The 21,347-nt window shown below is 31.6% G+C and overlaps 1 protein-coding gene across 1 annotated transcript; it reads right to left on the bottom strand.

Moving 5' to 3' along the window:
* Window positions 1-17,718: 17,718 nt before the first annotated feature.
* On the bottom strand, window positions 17,719-19,461 carry LOC132166801 (uncharacterized). The gene is made up of 9 exons (XM_059577686.1): window positions 19,376-19,461; window positions 19,247-19,288; window positions 18,831-18,953; window positions 18,659-18,733; window positions 18,425-18,520; window positions 18,291-18,303; window positions 18,096-18,172; window positions 17,856-17,945; window positions 17,719-17,753 (listed from the first exon to the last, which is right to left on the bottom strand). Exons 1-9 carry the CDS (start codon window positions 19,418-19,420, stop codon window positions 17,730-17,732), a joined length of 585 nt encoding a protein of 194 aa, XP_059433669.1. The 5' UTR covers window positions 19,421-19,461; the 3' UTR covers window positions 17,719-17,729.
* Window positions 19,462-21,347: the final 1,886 nt, after the last annotated feature.

Genomic DNA, 21,347 nt, shown 5'->3' with positions numbered 1-21,347 from the left:
TGCACGGAATTTTTAGATTTTTTTTAAAACATATTTAGGACCCTCCTATGTTATATGCAATTTACTCTTTAGTTCTCAATTTTTAATTTTATAAATGGGGAAAATGCAGTTTACCCCCCTGAAGTTTCAAGAGTTTTTCAATTTTAACCCAAAAGTTCAAAAATTGGCAATCTATCTCCTTGAAGTTTCAAAAATTGACAATTTAAACCTTCCATTACTAATTTCCATTAAATTGGATGTAATTTTTTTTTTTAAAAAAAAAAAAGTCTGAGAGTAATGATGTAATTTCATAGATTTCCGTCCATATAGACAGAAAAATTAAACGAGGGGTTTAAATTGTCAATTTTTAAAACTTCAACAAGGTAAATTGCCAATTTTTAAACTTTGGAATTAAAATTGAAAAACTCTTGAAACTTCAGGGGGTAAACTGCATTTTTCCCTTTATAAATTTAAGATTGAGTTCAAAAAGATTTTAAGTATAAGATTTTTGCCTATTTTTTCTAATTTATTCTCAAATAAATAACAAAAATAACATAAAAATACCATTATGTCATTTCTATTAAAAAACAGAAAGAAAATAAAGAGCCGGGTGGCTACAAGCCACACTTTTGTTGGGGTGGGGGGGAGCTGGACATAGTTTTCCTTCAACTTATTTTATAAAAATGACATATGTCATCTACGTATAGGAACCATATGCTTTTTTAAATTGTAGTTAAGGACAAAGTTGAAAGATATTTTATTTAAAAAGCATGTGTTTCTCACATGCTCACATGTGCTTCTCAATTAAAAAACACGTCTCTTGCATGAAAAGTGACACATGTCATTTTTATAGAATATGTTAGAGGAATTTCTTTCAATCCAGTTTGGAGGACTCCGTTGTCTATAAAAATTTCATGTGTCACTTTTCATGTGAGAGGCACATGTTTTTTAATTAGCATGTGTGTTTTTTAAATAAAATTTCTTCCAACTTTGTCATTGCAATTAAAAAAAGTATGTGCTTCTCACATGTAGAGGACACATGTCATTTTTATATAATAGGTTAGAGAAATTTCCTCCAATCCAGTTTGAAGGAAATCTCTGTCCAACAAAATTTATGTGATCATGAATATGACTGATAATTAAATTTTGACACAACTCTCCGACATGAAATTAAGGAGTTTAACTTCTATAAGGACCTGGTCCTTTACAGCTATCAATAATAGACCGCCACATTAATTAGGAACACAAAATCAGATTAAAATATAAGCTGTTTAGAGACCAATACGCCCTTCTATTATGGTATAAGAGTTGGAGGTTACAAAGCAATGTATGGTCAGTGATCATGGGTGTTTTGCATAGACCTAGTGATCAGCCTAGGATTGATGTTCCTATCAATTCCAAACAAATACAAGGGCTTATAATTTCAAAGAATTACGAGGGCCTTCAATTCTAGATATTATGACCGATCATTTAAAATTAATGGCTTAAATTGAGCTAAGTAAGTTGTTTTTTTATTTTTTATTTTTTATAGAAGAAAAGAAAAATGAAAAAAGAAAAAAGAAAAAGAAAAAAACATCATTTTTTTGCACATCTCTTATATAGGCCAGTGGATGGTTGGACCAACGCTTAAAGTGGTCAACAACAACCTTAGGAGTGGCCGCTTGCCATATGACTATTTGAGGGGGTAGTCAAACCATCTTAGCCACCGCCAAACACTATGGGGTGGTTGCATCACCTTGCCAAGCAATTGGAAGGATGGTTGCACCACCTCACTAAACCATTAGGGGTGATTTCACCACCCTCTAAGCTATTGGTGGGTGTTCATGCCACCTACAAGTGTTTGATGGAGTATTGACCCACCATTCTCTCACTTTCAAAGGATGGCCAAGCACTCTCTCCCTTCCTAAGGTAAAATAGGGTTGACCACTCTTAAAGGAGAGCTTCAAACTTGTCCGGAACCATCTTTCATCACAACCCTTCTAATCAGGAAAGAGATGTTGGTTTCATTTGGCAAGTTCTTGATGTATGAGTCATCTAATATTTAGGAGGTAAATTACGATTTAGGTGGGTACAAAAAGATTTGTACTTATCTATGTTTCATATTCTAAATCTTTCATCTTAATTTTTTTTTTTACTAAACTTTATTTATGCATAAATAAATAAAGCTTGATATATCCACCATAATACACATGGTTGTTTTCTTAAGGAACAAGTAGAAAAACAAACTTCAACTTATCGCATTCATTAATATTTTCCATATATACTGATACACAATTCTCGGAATTTTATAGATTTTCTCAAATCTCAATGACTTAGATTTTACCATTTATTACCTCAGAATTAATTTATCATAATTTTTATATTTTAGAAATTTTATAAATGCTAGTATACCAAAATCAAAACCATTAAATTAATTTGAAAACAAATGTCTTGGAATTGTACATATACTCTTAATCTAGCTAGTAACTTAAAAAGCGATAAATTTTGTTCCTCAATTTCTCTCTATAAATACCACTACACACAAAACCTCACATCACACTGCTTGTCAAACAAAAGCATGTACTAGTAAAAAAAAGAAAGAAAAAAAACCATGAAAAGCGTCATCGTTTCTGCCATAGTTTTGTTCTTTCTCTTCATTGCTCATGGTATGTATATAAATCGTTTTCTTTATAATACCAAATGCATGCGAAGATATATGATAGCCGACGTAAAATATTTTTATTATTATTTAAATAAGTGGTAAACTAAGCATGATTCTTTTTGTTTAACTTGTTTTGTCTTTTTGGCTATAGCTAAAGGTGATCAATCTGTTGCTGCTTCGCATGAGGAACCGATCAAAGGATTGGGTATGTATCTCACATGCAACACCATGTAATGTAACTTTATTAATGAAAAATAAATAATAATATTTGTGTTATTCTAAACCATGCACGAAAAGTAGTCATTACTTCAAATAATATTACATGTTTTTACATTTTTGGATGAATGCATGCAGGCGGGATAGATGCCGGTGGCATATGCCAAAAAACATTATATGGAGGACAAAATTGCCAGATAAAGTCGTGCGACGCTGGTTGTAAGGAAAAATTTGGCGCACAATGGCATGGGGTGTGCTTTGTCGACCAAAAACCAAGTGACACATGTTTATGTCGTAGTCCTTGCTAAATTGTTTCCAGGTGCTACAAATTGGTGCTACTCGATCGTTTCAGCTTATCTAGCTTGGACCAACACAACAATATTGTAGCACTACATTAATAAGAGCATCAGGCTCATGTAATGGTTAATAACTTTATCCCTCTCAGTCTCTCTCTCTTTCTTAAATTTTCCAATAACTATATAACCATTCGGCTAAAGATCTTATAACCGAGCTACATGGATGGGGATATATAATTAGCCATATTAACAATAATCCGGCTAAGCAATAACAAAGAATTCCGGTCCAACAACATTTATCTCAATATTAATTTCTAGTAATTGTTGCAATGGTATTATTAGGACCATGATCTTTCCGAGCTAAGGAATTTCCAAATAATAATATAGACCACATTTGTATTTTGACTTTGTTTTGTTAAAACTGACCCATGTTAAGGATAAGCATTAATCCAAATCAAAATTGGCACTTAGGGTGCTTTTGGAATTGCGATTTAGCAAAAATAATCTGCATTTTTAAAAGATATCGCAAAACGTAAAGTGTTTGGCATTGCAATTTAAAAAGCACTTAATCTAAAATAGGAAAAAAAAAAAAAGTGATTTCTATAAGCAAGCTAAGGGATGCTTATTTGAAAAAATGCGAATTTAAACCAAAATCACGATTTTTCATAACAAACATTTGATAAAAAAAAATACTTTTTAACATGTTTTACCAAACGCATTTGTGATTTTAAAAAGTAGCGATTTCAAAAATGCAATTTTTAAAAATACATTTTTTAAAATTGAACTTATTGAAACTGCAATTCCAAATGGACCCTTATACCTTAACTCAACCCCCTTGTAACCCTGATAAATTAAGTTGCACAAAATGGTGGGGCTGGAGTTATATATTAAGATGGAAATGAACTCTTCCTCTCTTGATTTTTGTGGAAAAGAAGTAAAAATGAATGGTTAAACTTTTTTGAACACAAAGCTAATCCAATTTCAGTACTCTAATTTTAAAATTTGTACCGCCAAACACAACACAACAGTCTCTCCCTAAGTGTTAAACCCCCGTAACCCGACTTTTTGGACTCCAAACAGTTTTTTAGGTGTAACTTGGAGGCTTTAAAAATATGTTGATCTGTATTTATTTTCTAATGCAAAACCCTAATAAAATGATGTATCATCCCTCTCTTGATTTTTTGTGGGAAAGAAGTATACATATTAATTATGAATATATATGATTTTATTTATTTATTTTTTTGTGGAAAAGAAGTATATAAATGGGAAAAACAATTTGCACATGAATTTGTACGGAATGCAAAAACAAGAACAAGTTTACTTCCAAATAAGGATAAAAGATCTCAAATTTTATTCTTACAATTTTCTTTTGAGCACAATGGACATTAATACCAATTAAGCTCTTTATGCTACAATTTTCTTTAGAGAACAGGTACTTTGCAATCAATCATGTCTATATCTTAAAAGTAAGTAAGTGAAACAATGTTGAAGATGACAACTAAATCTTTTGGTAGTTTAGGGGACGTTGTTATAATTGAAAGTTTGAGGAGGGGAGAACATTGTCAATTGAATGGTAGTTTAATGAGTGTATGTAAATTTTTTCCCTAAAATGTTTTAGTTTTTTTTTTTCTTAAAAAAAGAAAAACAAATATATATATAGGAATTTATTGTAGTAGTTTTGTCTTATTGAAAAAAAAAAAAAAAATCAGGATAATTTGTTTTTTTGCTGGCCTTGGGGTATATTGTTAATTTTTTGGTAGTTTAGCGGACATTGTTCCAATTAAAAGTTTGGGGGCATTGTCAATTGAAGAGTAGTTTGAGGGGGAATATGTGAACCTTTTCATTTTTTTTTTCTTTAGAGTAATAACACGTATTTGGGTCCCATATATATATATATATATATGAGTCATCTAATATTTAGGAGGTAAATTACGATTTAGGTGGGTACAAAAAGATTTGTACATATCTATGTTTCATATTCTAAATCTTTCATCTTAATTTTTTTACTAAACTTTATTTATGCATAAATAAATAAAGCTTGATATATCCACCATAATGCATATGTTTGTTTTCTTAAGGAACAAGTAGAAAAACAAACTCCAACTTATCGCACTCGTTAATATTTTCCATATATATATATACACTGATACACAATTCTTGGAAGGATCCTCTCCATTTCAAAATTCCTCAATTTCCTCCATTTAGTGTATTTTGAAGGGTAGTGTTGTCCAAAAGTTTTAATAAGGGTAGTGCATTAAATGCAATACCCTTCAAAATACACTAAATGGAGGAAATAGAGTGATTTTGAAATGTAGAGGATCCTATTCCGAATTTTTTATAGATTTTCTCAAATCTCAATGACTTGGATTTTACCATTTACTACCTCAGAATTAATTTATCATAGTTTTTATATTTTAGAAATCTATAAATGCTAGTATACCAAAATCAAAACCATTGAATTTGAAAGCAAATGTCTTGGAATTGTACACAGTACATATAATCTTCATCTAGTAACTAAAAAGCAATAAATTGAGGAAATCACAAGCATTTATTAATTTGAAAACGAATGTATGAGAAATTGTACATATACTCTTGATCTAGCTAGTAACTTAAAAAGCGATAAATTTTGTTCCTCAATTTCTCTCTATAAATACCACTACACACAAAAACTCACATCACACTGCTTGTCAAACAAAAGCATATACTTGTAAAAGAAGAAAGAAAAAAAACCATGAAAAGCGTCATCGTTTCTGCCATACTTTTGTTCTTTCTCTTCATTGCTCATGGTATGCATATAAATCGTTTTCTTTCTAATACCAAATGCATGCGAAGATATATGATAGCCGACGTAAAATATTTTTATTATTATTTAAATAAGTGGTAAACTAAGCATGATTCTTTTTGTTTAACTTGTTTTGTCTTTTTGGCTATAGCTAAAGGTGAATCTGTTGCTACTTCGCATGAGGAACCGATCAAAGGATTGGGTATGTATCTCACTTGCTACACCATGTAATGTAACTTTATTAATGAAAAATAAATAATAATATTTGTGTTATTCTATACCTTGCACGAAAAGTAGTCGTTACTTCAAATAATATTACATGTTTTTCAGATGACATGTTATACATTTTTGGATGAATGCATGCAGGCGGGATAGATGCCGGTGGCATGTGTCAGAAAGCATTATATGGAGGAGGAAATTGCCAGATAAAGTCATGCGACGCTGGTTGTAAGAAAAAATTTGGCGCAAAATCGTATGGGTTGTGCTTTTTCTACCAAAAACCAAATGACACATGTTTATGTCGTTATCCTTGCTAAATTGTTTCCAGCTCCTACAAATTGGTGCTACTCGATCGTTCCAGCTTATCTAGTTTGGACCAACACAACAATATTGTAGCACTACATTAATAAGAGCCTCAGGCTCATGTAATGGTTAATAACTTTATCCCTCTCATTCTCTCTCTCTTTCTTAAATTTTCCAACAACTAAATAACCATTCGGCTAAAGATCTTATAACCGAGCTACATGGATGGGGATATATAATTAGCCATATTAACAATAATCCGGCTAAGCAATTACAAAGAATTCCGGTCCAACAACAGTTATCTCAACATTAATTTCTAGTCATTGTTGCAATGGTATTATTAGGACTATGATCTTTCCTAGCTAAGGAATTTCCAAATAATAATATAGACGACATTTATATTTTGACTTTCTTTTGTTAAAACTAACCCATGTTAAGGATAATCATTAATCCAAATCAAAATTGGAGCTTAAGGTGCTTTTGGAATTGCGATTTCGCAAAAATAATCTGCGTTTTTAAAAGATGTAAAGTGTTTGGCATTGCGATTTAAAAAATACTTAATCTAAAATAGGAAAAAAAAATATGTGATTTCTATAAGCAGGCTAAGGGATGGTTATTTGAAAAAATGCGAATTTAAACCAAAATCACGATTTTTCATAACAAATATTTGATAAAAAAAAAAAATTAACATGTTTTACTAAACGCATTTGTGATTTTAAAAAATAACGATTTCAAAAATGCATTTTTTTAAATTGTATTTATTGAAACCGCAATCCCAAACGGACCCTTATACCTTAACTCAACCCCCTTGTAACCATGATCAATTAAGTTGCACAAACTGGTGGGGCCTGAGTTATATACTAAGATGGAAATGAACTCTTCCTCAGCTCTCTTGATTTTTGTGGAAAAGAATTAAAAATGAATGGTTAAACTTTTCTGAACATAACGCTAATCCAATTTCAGTACTCTAATTTAAAAATTTGTAATGCCAAACACAACACAACAGTCTCTCCCTAAGTGTTAAACCCCTGTAACCCGACTTTTTGGACTCCAAACAATTTTTTAGGTGTAACTTGGAGGCTTTAAAAATATGTTGATCTGTTTTTATTTCCTAATGCAAAACCCTAATAAAATGATGTATCATGCCTCTCTTAATTTTTTTGTGGGAAAGAAGTATACATATTAATTATGAATATATATGATTTCTTTTCTGTTTTTTTTTCTTTTTTTTTTTTTTGTGGAAAAGAAGTATATAAATGGGAAAAACAATTTGCACATGAATTTGTACGGAATGCAAAAAGAAGAACAAGTTTGCTTCCAAATAAGGATAAAAGCTCTCAAATTTTATTCTTACAATTTTCTTTTGAGCACATCGGACATTGTTCAAATTAAAAGTTTGGGGATATTGTCAATTGAAGAGTGGTTTGAGGGGGAAATATGTGAACCTTTCCATTTTTTTTAAGAGTAATAACACGTGTTTGGGTCCAATATATAATACTTTGAGAGATATTGTAAAACATCAAAATCACATATTTATTTTCACCCATTATCAAAAGGTTTTATTAATTATTTTCAGGAATTTAAATATAAACTTCTTAGGTCAATGCGCCTTCATTAAAAACTCCATAGGTGTTTTTTTTTTTTTTGAAATTGTCTCCCTGGGTCAATCTAAACTACAATAAACTCCCTACCGTAAAATTTTTTAACAGCCGTTAATCCACTCAAAATTCTCTGTTTTATCTGATTAAAATATTAATTTAATTTAATTTTTAAAAAAATATTAAAAATAAATAAATAAATAAACTGAAGGGTGGCCAGGGGTGGCACCACCCCCCAACCCCTATGGGGTGGCTTAGGGGTGGTTTGCCCACCCTGCGGTTTAAGTCATTCCCCAAGCGGTTTGGGGTGCTCACTGGCCACCCCAACCACCTCATGGGTGGCTCGGTGCCACCCCAGGAGTTTGGGTGTATTCGCCACCTCTTTCACTATTGGTTGGTCACGAAGTCACTCCCAAACCAACAAGGGGTGGCTCCTTGATGGTTTAGTGGCTCACTCAATTATTATTGGCTTGGGGTGGCTCGAGCAACCAGCAGTAGAAAGGAGTGGCCGGAGCCACCTTAGGGTGGTCTCACGGCCACCTCATGGTGGAAAGCAGGCCGCTGAGCCACCCAAACCACCTGGGCAGGGCTCGAGCCACTTGTGGTGGCTTGAGGTGGCCCAGCCACCCCAAACCACCTGGGGGTGGCTTACAACCACCGCATAGGGGTTGGGGGGGTGGCCAGGGGTGGCACCACAACCCCTGGCCTCCCTTCAATTTTTTTATTTTTTTATTTAACTTTTAAAATTAATTTAATAAAAATTTAATATTTTAATCAAGTAAAACGTGGAGTTTTGAGTGGCCTTAACGGGTGTTAAAAATATTTAACGGTAAGGAGTTTTTTGTAGTTTCGATTGACCTAGGGACTAAATTTCCAAAACAAAATACCTAGGGAGTTTTTAATAAATGCGCGTTGACCTAAGGAGTTTATATCTAAATTTCCATTATTTTCTTTTCAAAATAAATCTATGCAGATCAAGAATTTATCAAATAAATCTTTCTTTCATATTTTGTTTATTTTCTTAACCAAATCATTTTTTTTTTACACTACTTACAAATTTAACACGAAATTAGCGGATTATAATGGACAAGTCTAACCGTTTAATTAAATAAATCGAATCAAAGATATGATTGATGGGTCTAACATTAATTTTTACCGGCAGGCGCAATGTAAGGGGTGTTTTGTCTCTCAAGATTTCCGGTCCCATTCCAAAAGATTTGCTACTTTGAAATTCAAGCTTTGTTGGCTCTATCTCTTTCAAATCTTTTAACTCTTCTCTAGTCTCAATCTCGATCCTATATATCCTTGAGTCTGAAAAATTATGGGTCAGTTATTATGGGTGTTTTGCATAGAACTAGTGATCAGCCTAGGATTGAGGTTTATTGCAATTCCAAACAAATACAAGGCTTATAATTTCAAGGGATTACGGGCCCACAATTCTAAATATTCTGATTGTTCTTTCAAAATGAATTGCTTGAATTGAGCTACGTAAACCTTTTTTTTTTAAAAAAAGGAACTAGTGGGTGGCTGAACCACCACTTAAAGTGGTCAACCAACACCTTAGGAGTGGTCGCCCACCATATTACTCTTTGAGGGGGTGGTTGTACCACTCTTTGAGATGCTACAATTTTCTTTTGAGCACAAGTACTTTGCAATCACTCATGTCTGTAACTTAAATGTAATTGAAACGTTGTTCAACTAAAAGTAAAGTACTCGGTCTCATCAATGAAAATCCTAAATAACTAGTCACAAGTAGAACAAACAAGGATATATATAATTATTTGTTCGTAAACGCAATAAAATCCAAGCAACCTTCATGTGTATGGTACTGCAGCATATTAGATTCTTTTAGATCCCTATTAATTACTAAAGCAAGTTTATAAACCACTAAGAGGAACAATGGATATCATAGCAATCCAACACTACAAAATAAGGTTGCAGGGAATTGAAACCATTTTACCAAATAAAAAAAAAAAAAATCAGAAATAAATTAAAAAAACAATCTCATAGGACAATGCCAAATAATTCAAGTGTTTAAGTTGGAACTTTCAAAGTAGAGTTCAACAGATGTAGCACTAGGTACTAACAAGGGTTTTGTGCTTGTTATCACTCATTCTTAAATGTGTTCACCAAGCATGTATAAAGAGGTTCTAAGAACAATAATCAAATTGAATGCTTTCGAATATGAATTCATAGCCACAATATGAAATAAAGTCAACGCAGATACATAAATAATCTTTTTTAAATAGCATACTATATCTAGTAGAATTATGGAATTATGTTCTACGTTTTTCCTTGTTCGAAACTTACATTTGCCAAACTTAGTAACACAAAGAGTGTATGCCCCTTAGAAATCAATTCCTTTCGCAACCTGTTACAAGTAGGAATTCATGGTTATAGCGACGACATTAGTAAGGGTAGTTAAACTAGATTTCTTTCTAAAATAAAAAATAAAAAAAAATCTAGTTACCTTGTAATTATAAAGAATAATTTCATCATTCTTTTTATATTCATCCTTCAAGTCTTCGACAATGAAATCATTATGAATTGGTTGAGTCAGCTATATAAAGTACAGAAAAAACTTCATATTAGATAACAATGAAAATTTAATAATATTAAGAAAAAAACTAAAAAATTCATAATATATTTTCTCATATGTTGGATCAGAGAGTATTGGAGATCAATATGCTAAATCGAAAAGGAAAAAAAATTACTTGCTCTCGTTGTATCATGTAAAGATCGGGTTTCTTCTCGACAAGTATTCCTTTTTCCACAAACTCCTTTAATATTACTGAAAACCACTCAAACAATATAAAAATAAAAAAATCTTTAATAGGAGAATCTTGAATTCCATAATTGTTTATAATTTGATCCAATTACCTTCTATGTCCTCCTGTAAACCAAAAAGTATAAATTAATATAAACTTATTAAACATCCCTCCCTGTTTAAAGAGAAAACAAAGCAACTATGAACATTAAAAAGAAAATTAATTTAAAAAAACATGTTCAACTTTACCAAACATTTGCAATCGAATTCATTAAGAATATCTATAATTTGAAAGTCGTCAATTGTTCGCAACTGAAGCCATCCCATAATGGTGCTCCTTACATCCTAAATCATAATAAATATTCAAAATTGTACAAGATTAATTTAGTCTTATAATGCAGATGAAAGACTATTATATATATCAAGGTCATAATTTGAAATTCAAATTATTGCAAAGGAAGTGAACAAAATGAGGTACAATAGTATTTTACCTTCCCTGAATAATTTTTACGAGGTCCAAACTTAAGTCGACGAATGCAAAGACCTGGAGCATAATAGCTCAAAACCTACAAAGATAAGAACATAAACAATAATAAGATATATGCAATAGGTAATAGATTCCCGCAAGTTTTTATCTTTTGTATAAATTTACCCTTTTTTAAGTTATTCATCTCACCCGTAGTGTTACAACAAGATTTTCAAGCCGTATTGCGCCTAGATGACAATAAAAATATCGTGGACGGGACTTAATCGTCAAATCTTCTGATGAACATGATTCAAGCAAATCATTTGGCAGTAACTGCAAGAAACAATGGTACCCATATGAATATTTACAATGTTTAGTATTTATAAGAAAGCAACTACCACAATATCGTAAATGCATAACTACATTTTGTATTTGTGCAACTGTCATTGTCACCAAAGCCTCCTAATTAGCTAGATCTCTTCTTTATACTAGATCATTAAATTAATTGATACATCTTACAAAATAAATGACAATGCAGTAACTACTTGACATGCAACTTTAAGAAGCTAAAAAAGACACACGCATCAGTTATACATACCTTGATCCTATCTTCAAACTGCAAGTACATAACGATAGTTCTCTGAATAAATCAAACAATAATGTTATACAAACTCTAAGAACTATCATAGGTAACGAATTGATTTCAAGAATAATTTTTTTAGCTTACTGGGACTGGAATAGGTTTCAAATGTTCCAAAATATCAATTAACATATGCATGACTTGATCTTGAGTAGGATATGAGGTTTTGTTGTCGGCAGGAGTTATCGACACTGTGCTGAGACAAAAGTAAGAATCCAATTGAACTTTTCACTCTTTTTCTAATTCAAAAAAAAAAAAAAAAAAGTAGACGACAAATTATGAGCAACTATACTCAAATATCTTTCTACTAATCGCACTCCTTTCGTTGTAGAAATCTCAAATATGATTTCTCTTGGAATCCTCTCCTTATTCAGTGCTGTGAGAAAATGGAAAAGACCCTCAATCAATTAAAATGTTATTTAGAAACAAATCCATATGCTCTTTTACCTTGAATCAAATGAATAAAAACACAAAACAGTATTGAATCAAATTATCTAAAAATTAAAAAGAAAAATTGTTGGCTTACTTACCCATTTCAATCCAACTCAGAATTTTTTGTGCGAATCCATCTTCATGTGACAATAGATACTTCAGACGCTCTTGGGAAGTGTGAGTTGTTTTAGACAAATATTGCTTAAAGGGCCCAAACATTTGGTCCCAAGTAAAACGACATAGCTTAGGATCTAATTTTGTAGCACAAATATCATTTTTGTACATTCTCACAGATTCCATCAAAGAGTTGGAAAATACATTAGCCCGTCGATGTGTCCAATAGACTTGAATACGCTTCTCGTCAATCATTTGCTTACAACGTTCAATAATGTCTCGTAATTCCTTTGAAATTACTATGTGTGGTGGACGTCCTACAAGCTTTTGATACAATTCAACACATCCAAGTTGAACCACAACGGGTAGCCATCCTCTTTCTTGTAAGTCAAATAAAGCTGATTCTAGCACTCTTGCTTCAGCCTCCTCCATTATATTGAGTTTTTCATTTTTTGCGCCAACCTTTCCCAAAGTGCAATTTTCAAGCTTTATAGCTTGTCCACGCCTTAAAAGATGCACACCACGATGGTCAAAGAGGGCATATCCCATGAAAACTTGTTGTTCCGAAAGACTTGCATGTGTGATAAGATTAAATTTTTGCTTCATTGTAGGTGGTGACCATCTTACAAATTTAAACTTTGAACGACGTTCTAAAAAATAAAAAAAATGTACGTATCTCAAATTATGAAGAAAGAGGAGATCCAATTTGCATTTCCAAAATAAAAACATTCCTACGTACCCTTCAACCTATGGATCAATCATAACTTTAGCCTATACCAAAATATGTGCCGCTGAATTTCTTGTCATAACCATATATATATATATATAGTACATCTCTCTCCTCACTAAAGTTTTCGGGCTTGTTTGGTAAAGGTTTTGGGGTTTTTTTTTTTTTTTTTTTTTTTTTTTTTTTTTTTTTTAAATAGTCATAGAAAGTTATTAATGTAATATAAAGTAGAAAACAATTTTGAATTTTTTATATCGAAAAGGGAAAAGGTTTTGTTTTGTGGTGATTTTTTAATTTGAATAGTAAAAAAAAAAAAAAGAGAGAGAGATATAAAAAGTGAACAAAGTTAGAAAGTTTTTAAGTTGATTTTTTTTTTGGGAAAAATGAGAAAAATGGAAGGGGTAGGGAAATGGGTTACCATAGTATGTGGCCCCTCATCTTTCATGAATTAAGATCATCAAGTCAAATATTATATTTGAAGGGCATTTTTGTTTACTCAAAAAGTGAAATGACAAAAATATTCCTCAAATATAACTAACTGGATATTCTCAAGTTCAAGTGAACTGAAGACGATTAACATCTTTCACCCTCTCTACTTTGGGTTTTTTTTTTTCTTCATTTTTATTAGTAAATCTACATTAATTGCTGGAGCAAAATAGAAAAAATAATTATACCTGGCTGAAGTATAGAGTCTCTTCTAAGGCTGTTGTTTGCCACTAGCTTTCTGTAATGACATGTTGTTGCAACGACCGTCTGGATGAACTGGCTAAGCTTCTGAATCTGCTTTAGTAAAACGATTAGAATAATAGTTCACTTAAGAGAACGACATTGGAACAACATAAGTTTTTAGGGGAGTCTCCCTTAAAAACTATGAGAATAATAGTTCACAATTCAATGACGACATATATGTATAGGAAAACGACATGTATAGTACTTTAGAGATCATGATCTCTAAATCCTATTTCTTTTTGTTTGGAAATCGTGGCGGCTGTACAAACCTGTTACAGGTAAAAAGAGTCAAATTTGTCTTCTCCTTTCAAAGAACAAAAAAAAAAAAAGAACAAGATATAAGATGTTGCCTCATGTAATCCCTTTGCACTGTTCTTACGAGTCACCGAAGAAAAGTACCGTGAAAGTTCTAGCCGTTATATTGTAGAAAAGAAGAGAAATATTGGTTCAAATAACAAAACCCTAACCCTAAGCCTAGGGTTACAAAATACCTAGAAGCATATTTCTTAGGGTTACAAAATACGAAGTGGAGACATCGTATAAACCCAAATAAGCATAACTGAATGGAAGAACCAAAAAGCAAGAACAAGGTTTGGAACATAAATCGCTTACCTCTGTGACAACACTACTGTTGGGTTTCATTTTTGTGGGAAATTTTTGTCTGGCCGTACGTCTGGGTATTGCTCTGACTTTGAGCACTCAACTAAAGAGGAATGCTATTCTCATCATTAATTATCACACATCACTATAAACCCTATGAAACAGATCCTCGATCTCCAGTCCCTAATGGACTGGAGAGCATGGCTAGAATTTCATTTTAGAAATCCTATGGCCACAAATGAGACACATATTCCACTAAGTCATCCCCTTCTTTTCTTTTTCTTTTTTCTTAATTTTTTTAATTTAAATTAATATTTTATTATTATTTTTATTAGTGAGATATGTGTCTCATTTGTGACCATAGAATTTTTGAGATGAAATTATAGTCATGAACTAGATATTCTCCAGTCCATAATGGACTAGAGAGGATCCTAAACCCAAAAGGTTCGCATCATCATCTCCCACTACTATTGAATAATTATATTTATTGCTCCATCCCCAAAGCCTAGGGTTGAAGCAATAAAGAAAGATAAATATAAACACTTATTAGTTAAAAAATAAAAAATAAATAAAAAATCCGATTTCTGGCCAAGCAATCCATACAATGACAAATTTCAAAAAAACAAGATTTTTATCTATGCAGACATCAAACAATCTGCTTAGAAAATTGCAAATGACTGGAAGAAGTTGTTGCCTATTTTTCATGTCATTTTTATTATTTATTTAAGAAAAATGAATCAAATTCTTCGATTTAAATTCTTGGTAAATTCAAGTTTTAAATTTGCATAATTAGAAATTGAAGTCTAAAAGATAAAATCGCGTAAAGTACAAGAGGGTCTTATAATTTTTTTATTTTTTTATTTTTTTATACCTAGCATTTGAATGGACAGCCCATAAAATTAAGTCAAATTTACTGGATTAACTCTAGATTCACTTAAAATCATTTTTTATTTTTTTTGGGGGGGGATGAAGTCCAAACACACCCTCAAGGTGTGGAAATTTAAATTATTTTAGTTTTTTTCCTAAAGAAAAAAAATTATCATTTTTTTAAAAAAAAATTATTGTATCATTTTTGTTTAATTGAAAAACAATTCAGAGAGACATTGTTAATTTTTTGGTAGTTTAGGAGGACATTATCCCAATTGAAAGTTTTGGAAAAAGAAAAACATTGTCAATTGGGCCACAGTTTAAGGAGGGTATGTAGACTTTTTCATTTTTCCTTTCTTTTTTCTTTGGAGTAATAACACGTATTTGTTCTGATATATAATTCTTTGAGAGATGTAAAACATCAAAATCACACTTTGTATTTGTTTTCACCCATTATAAAAAGGTTTATTTTTTATCTTTTCAAATAAATCTTTGTAGATCAATAATTTATCAAATAAATCTTTCCTTCATATTTTGTTAATTTTTTTAATTGAATGTTTGTAAAATATCAATTACACCCTTTTTTTTACACGACTTACAAATTCGATACAAAATTAGCAGGTTATAGCGGATAAGTCTAACTATTTAATTAAATAAATCGAATTAAAGATATGAATGATGGGTCAAACATCAATCTTTGTTGGCCGACATAATATAAGGGGTTTTGTCTCTCAAGTTTTCGAATCTTGATCCCATTCAAAAAGATTTGATACTTTGAAATTCAAACCTTGTTGACTCTATCTCTTTCAAATCTTAGGTCATAAGTCTCTAGTCTCGAATCTCGACCCCATCCTCGAGTAAGAAAAATTATGGGTCGGTGATCATGGGTGTTATGCATAGAACTAGTCATGATCAGAGTAATCCTAGTGATAAGCCTAGGATTGAGGTTTATTGCAATTCCAAACAAATATAGGGGCTTATAATTTCAAGGAATTACGGGACCTACAATTCTAACGATTTTAACCATTCATTCAAAATGAATAACTTGAATTGAGAGGGAGGGATTTCACTTACCCTTGAATTATCACCCTTTTTGGACCTCTTGAATTGTCACTCTTTTTGGAATGTCTCTCTAAAGTACAAAACCTCTCAATTTAGTCTTCTTTTTTTTTTTTTCAATGTACCTCTCCTCTATTAGGATTTTTCGTTAAATCCCAAAAAAATCCAAAAAATATCTCCTTTTTTTAGGAAAAATATTTAAAATTTTTTACAAAGATTGATGCATAGGTATTTTTGCAAATACTGTTAAATTCGGACCAATGCCTTATTTTTTTTCTTCTTAAAACAAATAGGGGTGTTTTAGAAAAAGTTAATGGAAAAGTAAACTGAGGGGGTGATATTGCAAACAATTGAAAAAATTATACACTAAATTGAGAGAAATTGAACTTTAAGGATACATTGCAAAAGTGATAACAATTTAGGAGAATAAAGTGAAGTTTTCCTAAAACAAAAGAACTAAGAGGTGGCTGAACCACCACTTAAAGTGGTCAACCACCAACTTAATTAGGAGTGGCCACCCACCATATTACTCTTTGCGGGGGTGGGCCATCAGTAGTGTTCAATGAGCTCTTTATGCAATTTTCTTTTGAGCACAGCTAAAAGTAAAGTAATCGGTCTCATCAATGAAAATCCTAAATAACTAGTCACAAGTACAACAAACAATGATATAATTAATTGTACGTTCTTAAACGCAATAAAATCAAGGCTTTTGTTTACATTGAAAAACCATGCTTGGCAACTTCATTTGTATGGTATTGCAGCACAATAAATTCTTTTAGGTCCCTATTAATCATTAAAGCAAGTTTATAAAATTGATACCATAGTAATCCTATCGGTACAAAATAAGGTTGCACTACATGGGAAATTATGCATAGAGGGAATTGAAACCATTTTGCCAAAGAAATTTTAAAAAATCTAAATCAGAAACAAATTAAAAAACAATATCATACGCCAAATAATTTAAGTGGTTCTATTGGAACTTTCAAAGTAGAGTTCAATAGATTATGCACTACAATCAACACTATGTGCTTAATCATAAACCTTGTACTAACAACGGTTTTGTGCTTGTTATCACCCATGCTGAAACAGGTTCACCAACAATGTATAAAGAGGCTCTAACAATAGTAAGCAAATTGAGTGCTTTCGAACATGAATTAATAGCCACAATATCAAATAAGTTAATGCAGATACATAATATATTTTTTAAATATATAGCATACTAATCATGTTCTGAACAGACTTTTTTTTTTTCTTTGCATTTGCCAAACTTAGTAACACAAAGAGTGTATGACCCTTAGAAATCAATTCCTTTCACAACCTGTTACAAGAGTAGAAATTCATGGTTATAGCCACGACATTAATAACTAGTGTAAGGGAAGTTAAACTAGGTTTCTAACTAAAAGAAAGAAAATCTAGTTACCTTGTAATTATAAAGAATAATTTCATCATCTTTTTTATATTCATCCTTCAAGTCTTCGACAATGAAATCATTATGAATTGGTTGGGGCAACTACATAAAGTACAAGAAAAACTTCATATTAGATAACAATGAAAATATAATAATATAAAAAAACTAAAAAATTCATAATATATTTTCTCTTATGTTGAATCAGAGAGTATTGGGAATCAATATGCTAAATCGAAAAGGAAAAAAAATTACCTGCTCACGTTGTATCATGTAAAGATCGGGTTTCTTCTCGACGAGTATTCCTTTTTCCACAAGCTCCTTTAATGTTACTGAAAACCACTCAAACAATATCAAATAATAATAATAATAATAATAATAAATAAAAAATAAAAATATTTAATAGGAGAATCTTGAATTCCATAGTCGTTTATAATTTGATCCAATTACCTTCTATGTCCTCCTGTATACCAAAAAGTATAACATGATATTAACTTATTATACAAGTCTACCTTTAAAGAGAAAACAAAGCAATTATCAACTGTAAAAAGAAACTTAAATCAAAAAAACATGTTCAACTTTACCAAACATTTGCAATTAACTTCATTAAGGATATCTATAATTTGAAAGTAGTCAATTGTCCGCAATTGAAGCCATCCCATAATGGTGCTCCTTATATCCTAGATCATGTTAAATATTCAAAATTTACCACAAAACTATTATATAATGCAAATGAAAGACTATTATATCAAGCTCATAATTTGAAATTCAAATTATTGCAAAGCAAGTAAACGAAATGAGATGCAGTAGCATTTGACCTTCCCTGAATAATTTTTACGGGGTCCAAACTTAAGTCGACGAATGCAAAGACCTGGAGCATAATAGCTCAAAACCTACAAACGTAAAAACATAAACAATAATCAGATATATGCAATAGGTAATAAATTCCCGTAAGTTTATATCTTTTACCCTTTAAGTTATTTATCTTACCCGTAGTGTTACAACAAGACTATCAAACCGTATTGCGCCTAGATGATAAAAAAAATGTGGAGGATGAGACTTAATCGTCAAATCTTCTGATGAACATGATTCGAACAAATCATTTGGCAGTAACTGCAAAAAACATTGGTACACATAGGAATATTTACAAAGGTAAAAAATGATCAACATTTCAAATGTTTAGTATTTATAATAGAGCAACTACCACAATATCCTAAATGCATAATTGCATTTTGTTTTTGTGCAACTGTCACTCCCACCAAAGCCTCCTAATTAGCTAGATCTCTTCTTCATACTCAATGGATTAATTGATACATTTTGCAAAATAAATAACATTAATGCGGTAACTACTTATATACATGCAACTTTAAGAAGCAAAAAAAGACACATGCATAAGTTATACATACCTTGATCTTGTCTTCAAACTGCAAGTACATAATGATAGTCCTCTGAATAAATCAAACATTAATGTTATAGAAAAACTAAAAACTATAGTATATAATGAATTGATTTCAAGAATGATTTTTTTTGCTTACTGGGATTGGAATAGGTTTCAAATGTTCCAAAATATCAATTAACATATGTATGACTTGATCTTGAGTAGGATATGAGCTTTTGTTGTTTGCAGGAGTTATTGACACTAAGGGAACACAAAAAATAAGAATTGAATTGAACTTTACACTTAAAAAAAAAACAAAAAAACAAAAACAAAAAGACAATAAGCAAGTATACTCAAGTATCTTTTTACTAATTGCACTCCCTTCGTGGTAGAAATCTCAAATATGATTTCTCTTGGAATCCTCTCCCTATTCAGTGCTGTGAGAAGTAGAAAAATCCCACAATCAATTAAAAGGTTTTTTAGAAACAAATTCGTGCTTTTTTATCTCATATCAAATGAATGAAAACATAAAATGATATTGAATTAAATCATTTAAAAAAAAAAAAAATTGCTAGCTCACGTACCCATATTAATCCAACTCAAGATGTTTTGTGCAAATCCATCTTCATCTGATAAAAGATACTTCAAACGCTCTTGGGAAGTGTTAGTTGTTTTAGATAAATAAGGCTTAAAGGGCCCAAACATTTGGTCCCAAGTAAAGCGACATAGCTTAGGATCTAATTCTGTGGCACAAATATCATTTTTGTACATTCTCACAGATTCCATCAAAGAGTTGGAAAATACATTAGCCCGTCGATGTGTCCAATAGACTCAGCTCACGCCTTTCCAAAGTAGAAGAAGTAAAAAAATCAAGAAATCTCTCTCTCCAGAGATCCACTCAATTTCCTGAGAAAGTTTTAAATTTTCCCAGTACGGAAGACCTCAACTTTATCATTGATGGCGAATGCTTGGAAAAGGGAAAAACCGTCGCAGATATGTCATATATCCCAGATATTTCATTCAGATTATCAAAAGCCCTCTGATTTGCTTCTTGTGTCCCTGCTTCATCTTCTTGAAACCTGAACTATAATGCTTCAACAATTTTTTCCCACGTGTTATACAATCCATGACCTTCTACCTCATGAAACTAAGTGAGAGCTTCTCCTTTCATGTGAAATACAGCAATGAGAATTCGATCCCGAATTGGAGTTTTGTGATGTTCAAAGAACTGATTTGCCAAAAAAATCCAGGTAGAAGGATTTTTACCTGTAAATCTTGGAAATTCCATGCTGACTATATGCCTCTCTTCATTATCTGAATTGTAACCTTTGTCTTTGAGCAGAGTGTTGATACTAGCAGTGAGTGTTAATACTAGCAGTGAGTGTTGATACAGGTAGAACTTTATATTTCTTTATATGACTATGTATATAATAGGTGTTTATGTGAGTGAAGGGATCAAAGGATTAAGAGATGAATATGGACAGTGAATCTGAATTGGACGGATTCATCTCCATGGTTACAGTTTACAAACAAGGTCAAGCTAATTTTCATATTTTCTTTAGTTATGCTGATTGCCTTATATACACTCCACTCTATTTTAGCTAGGAGCCCAACACCCACATCTATTTCTGTTTTCCCCTGTTCTAAAGTACATATAATATATTTCACTTACCAAATATATATATATATATATATATATATATATATATATATATATATTGCCTTAAATTCCTAATGTCCATTCAAAGTACCAAAGAAAGATGTAAATCTCCCTTAATCGGAAAAATATCGTCAATCTCCCTTTAATAGCAAAAATATCTTTCATCCCCTATTAGCCCTATTCGACCCTAAAACCGAACAACCACAACGCTCGCTCTCTCTCTCTCTCTCTCTCACTCTCACACCCTAACGAAGAATTTCGTCTTCTTCAGAATCAGATCCAAGATAGTTCGCTCGTGGATCCAATTGGCAAGGTGAGTTATTTGTTTTTGTTATTTTTATTTTTATTTTTTTTCTGATTTTGAGTATGGTGTTATTCTGGTCAAATTTGGAGTTGATTGATCTAATTGTTACACTGGCCCGCCGTATCAATTCTTTTTTGATTGTGTCTTCACTTGGGAAAATTTTCA

This window comes from Corylus avellana, chromosome ca11, assembly GCF_901000735.1.
Source record: "Corylus avellana chromosome ca11, CavTom2PMs-1.0".
In the NCBI taxonomy this organism is placed as follows: Eukaryota; Viridiplantae; Streptophyta; class Magnoliopsida; order Fagales; family Betulaceae; genus Corylus; species Corylus avellana.
This window is presented reverse-complemented; position numbering and strand designations above follow the sequence as displayed.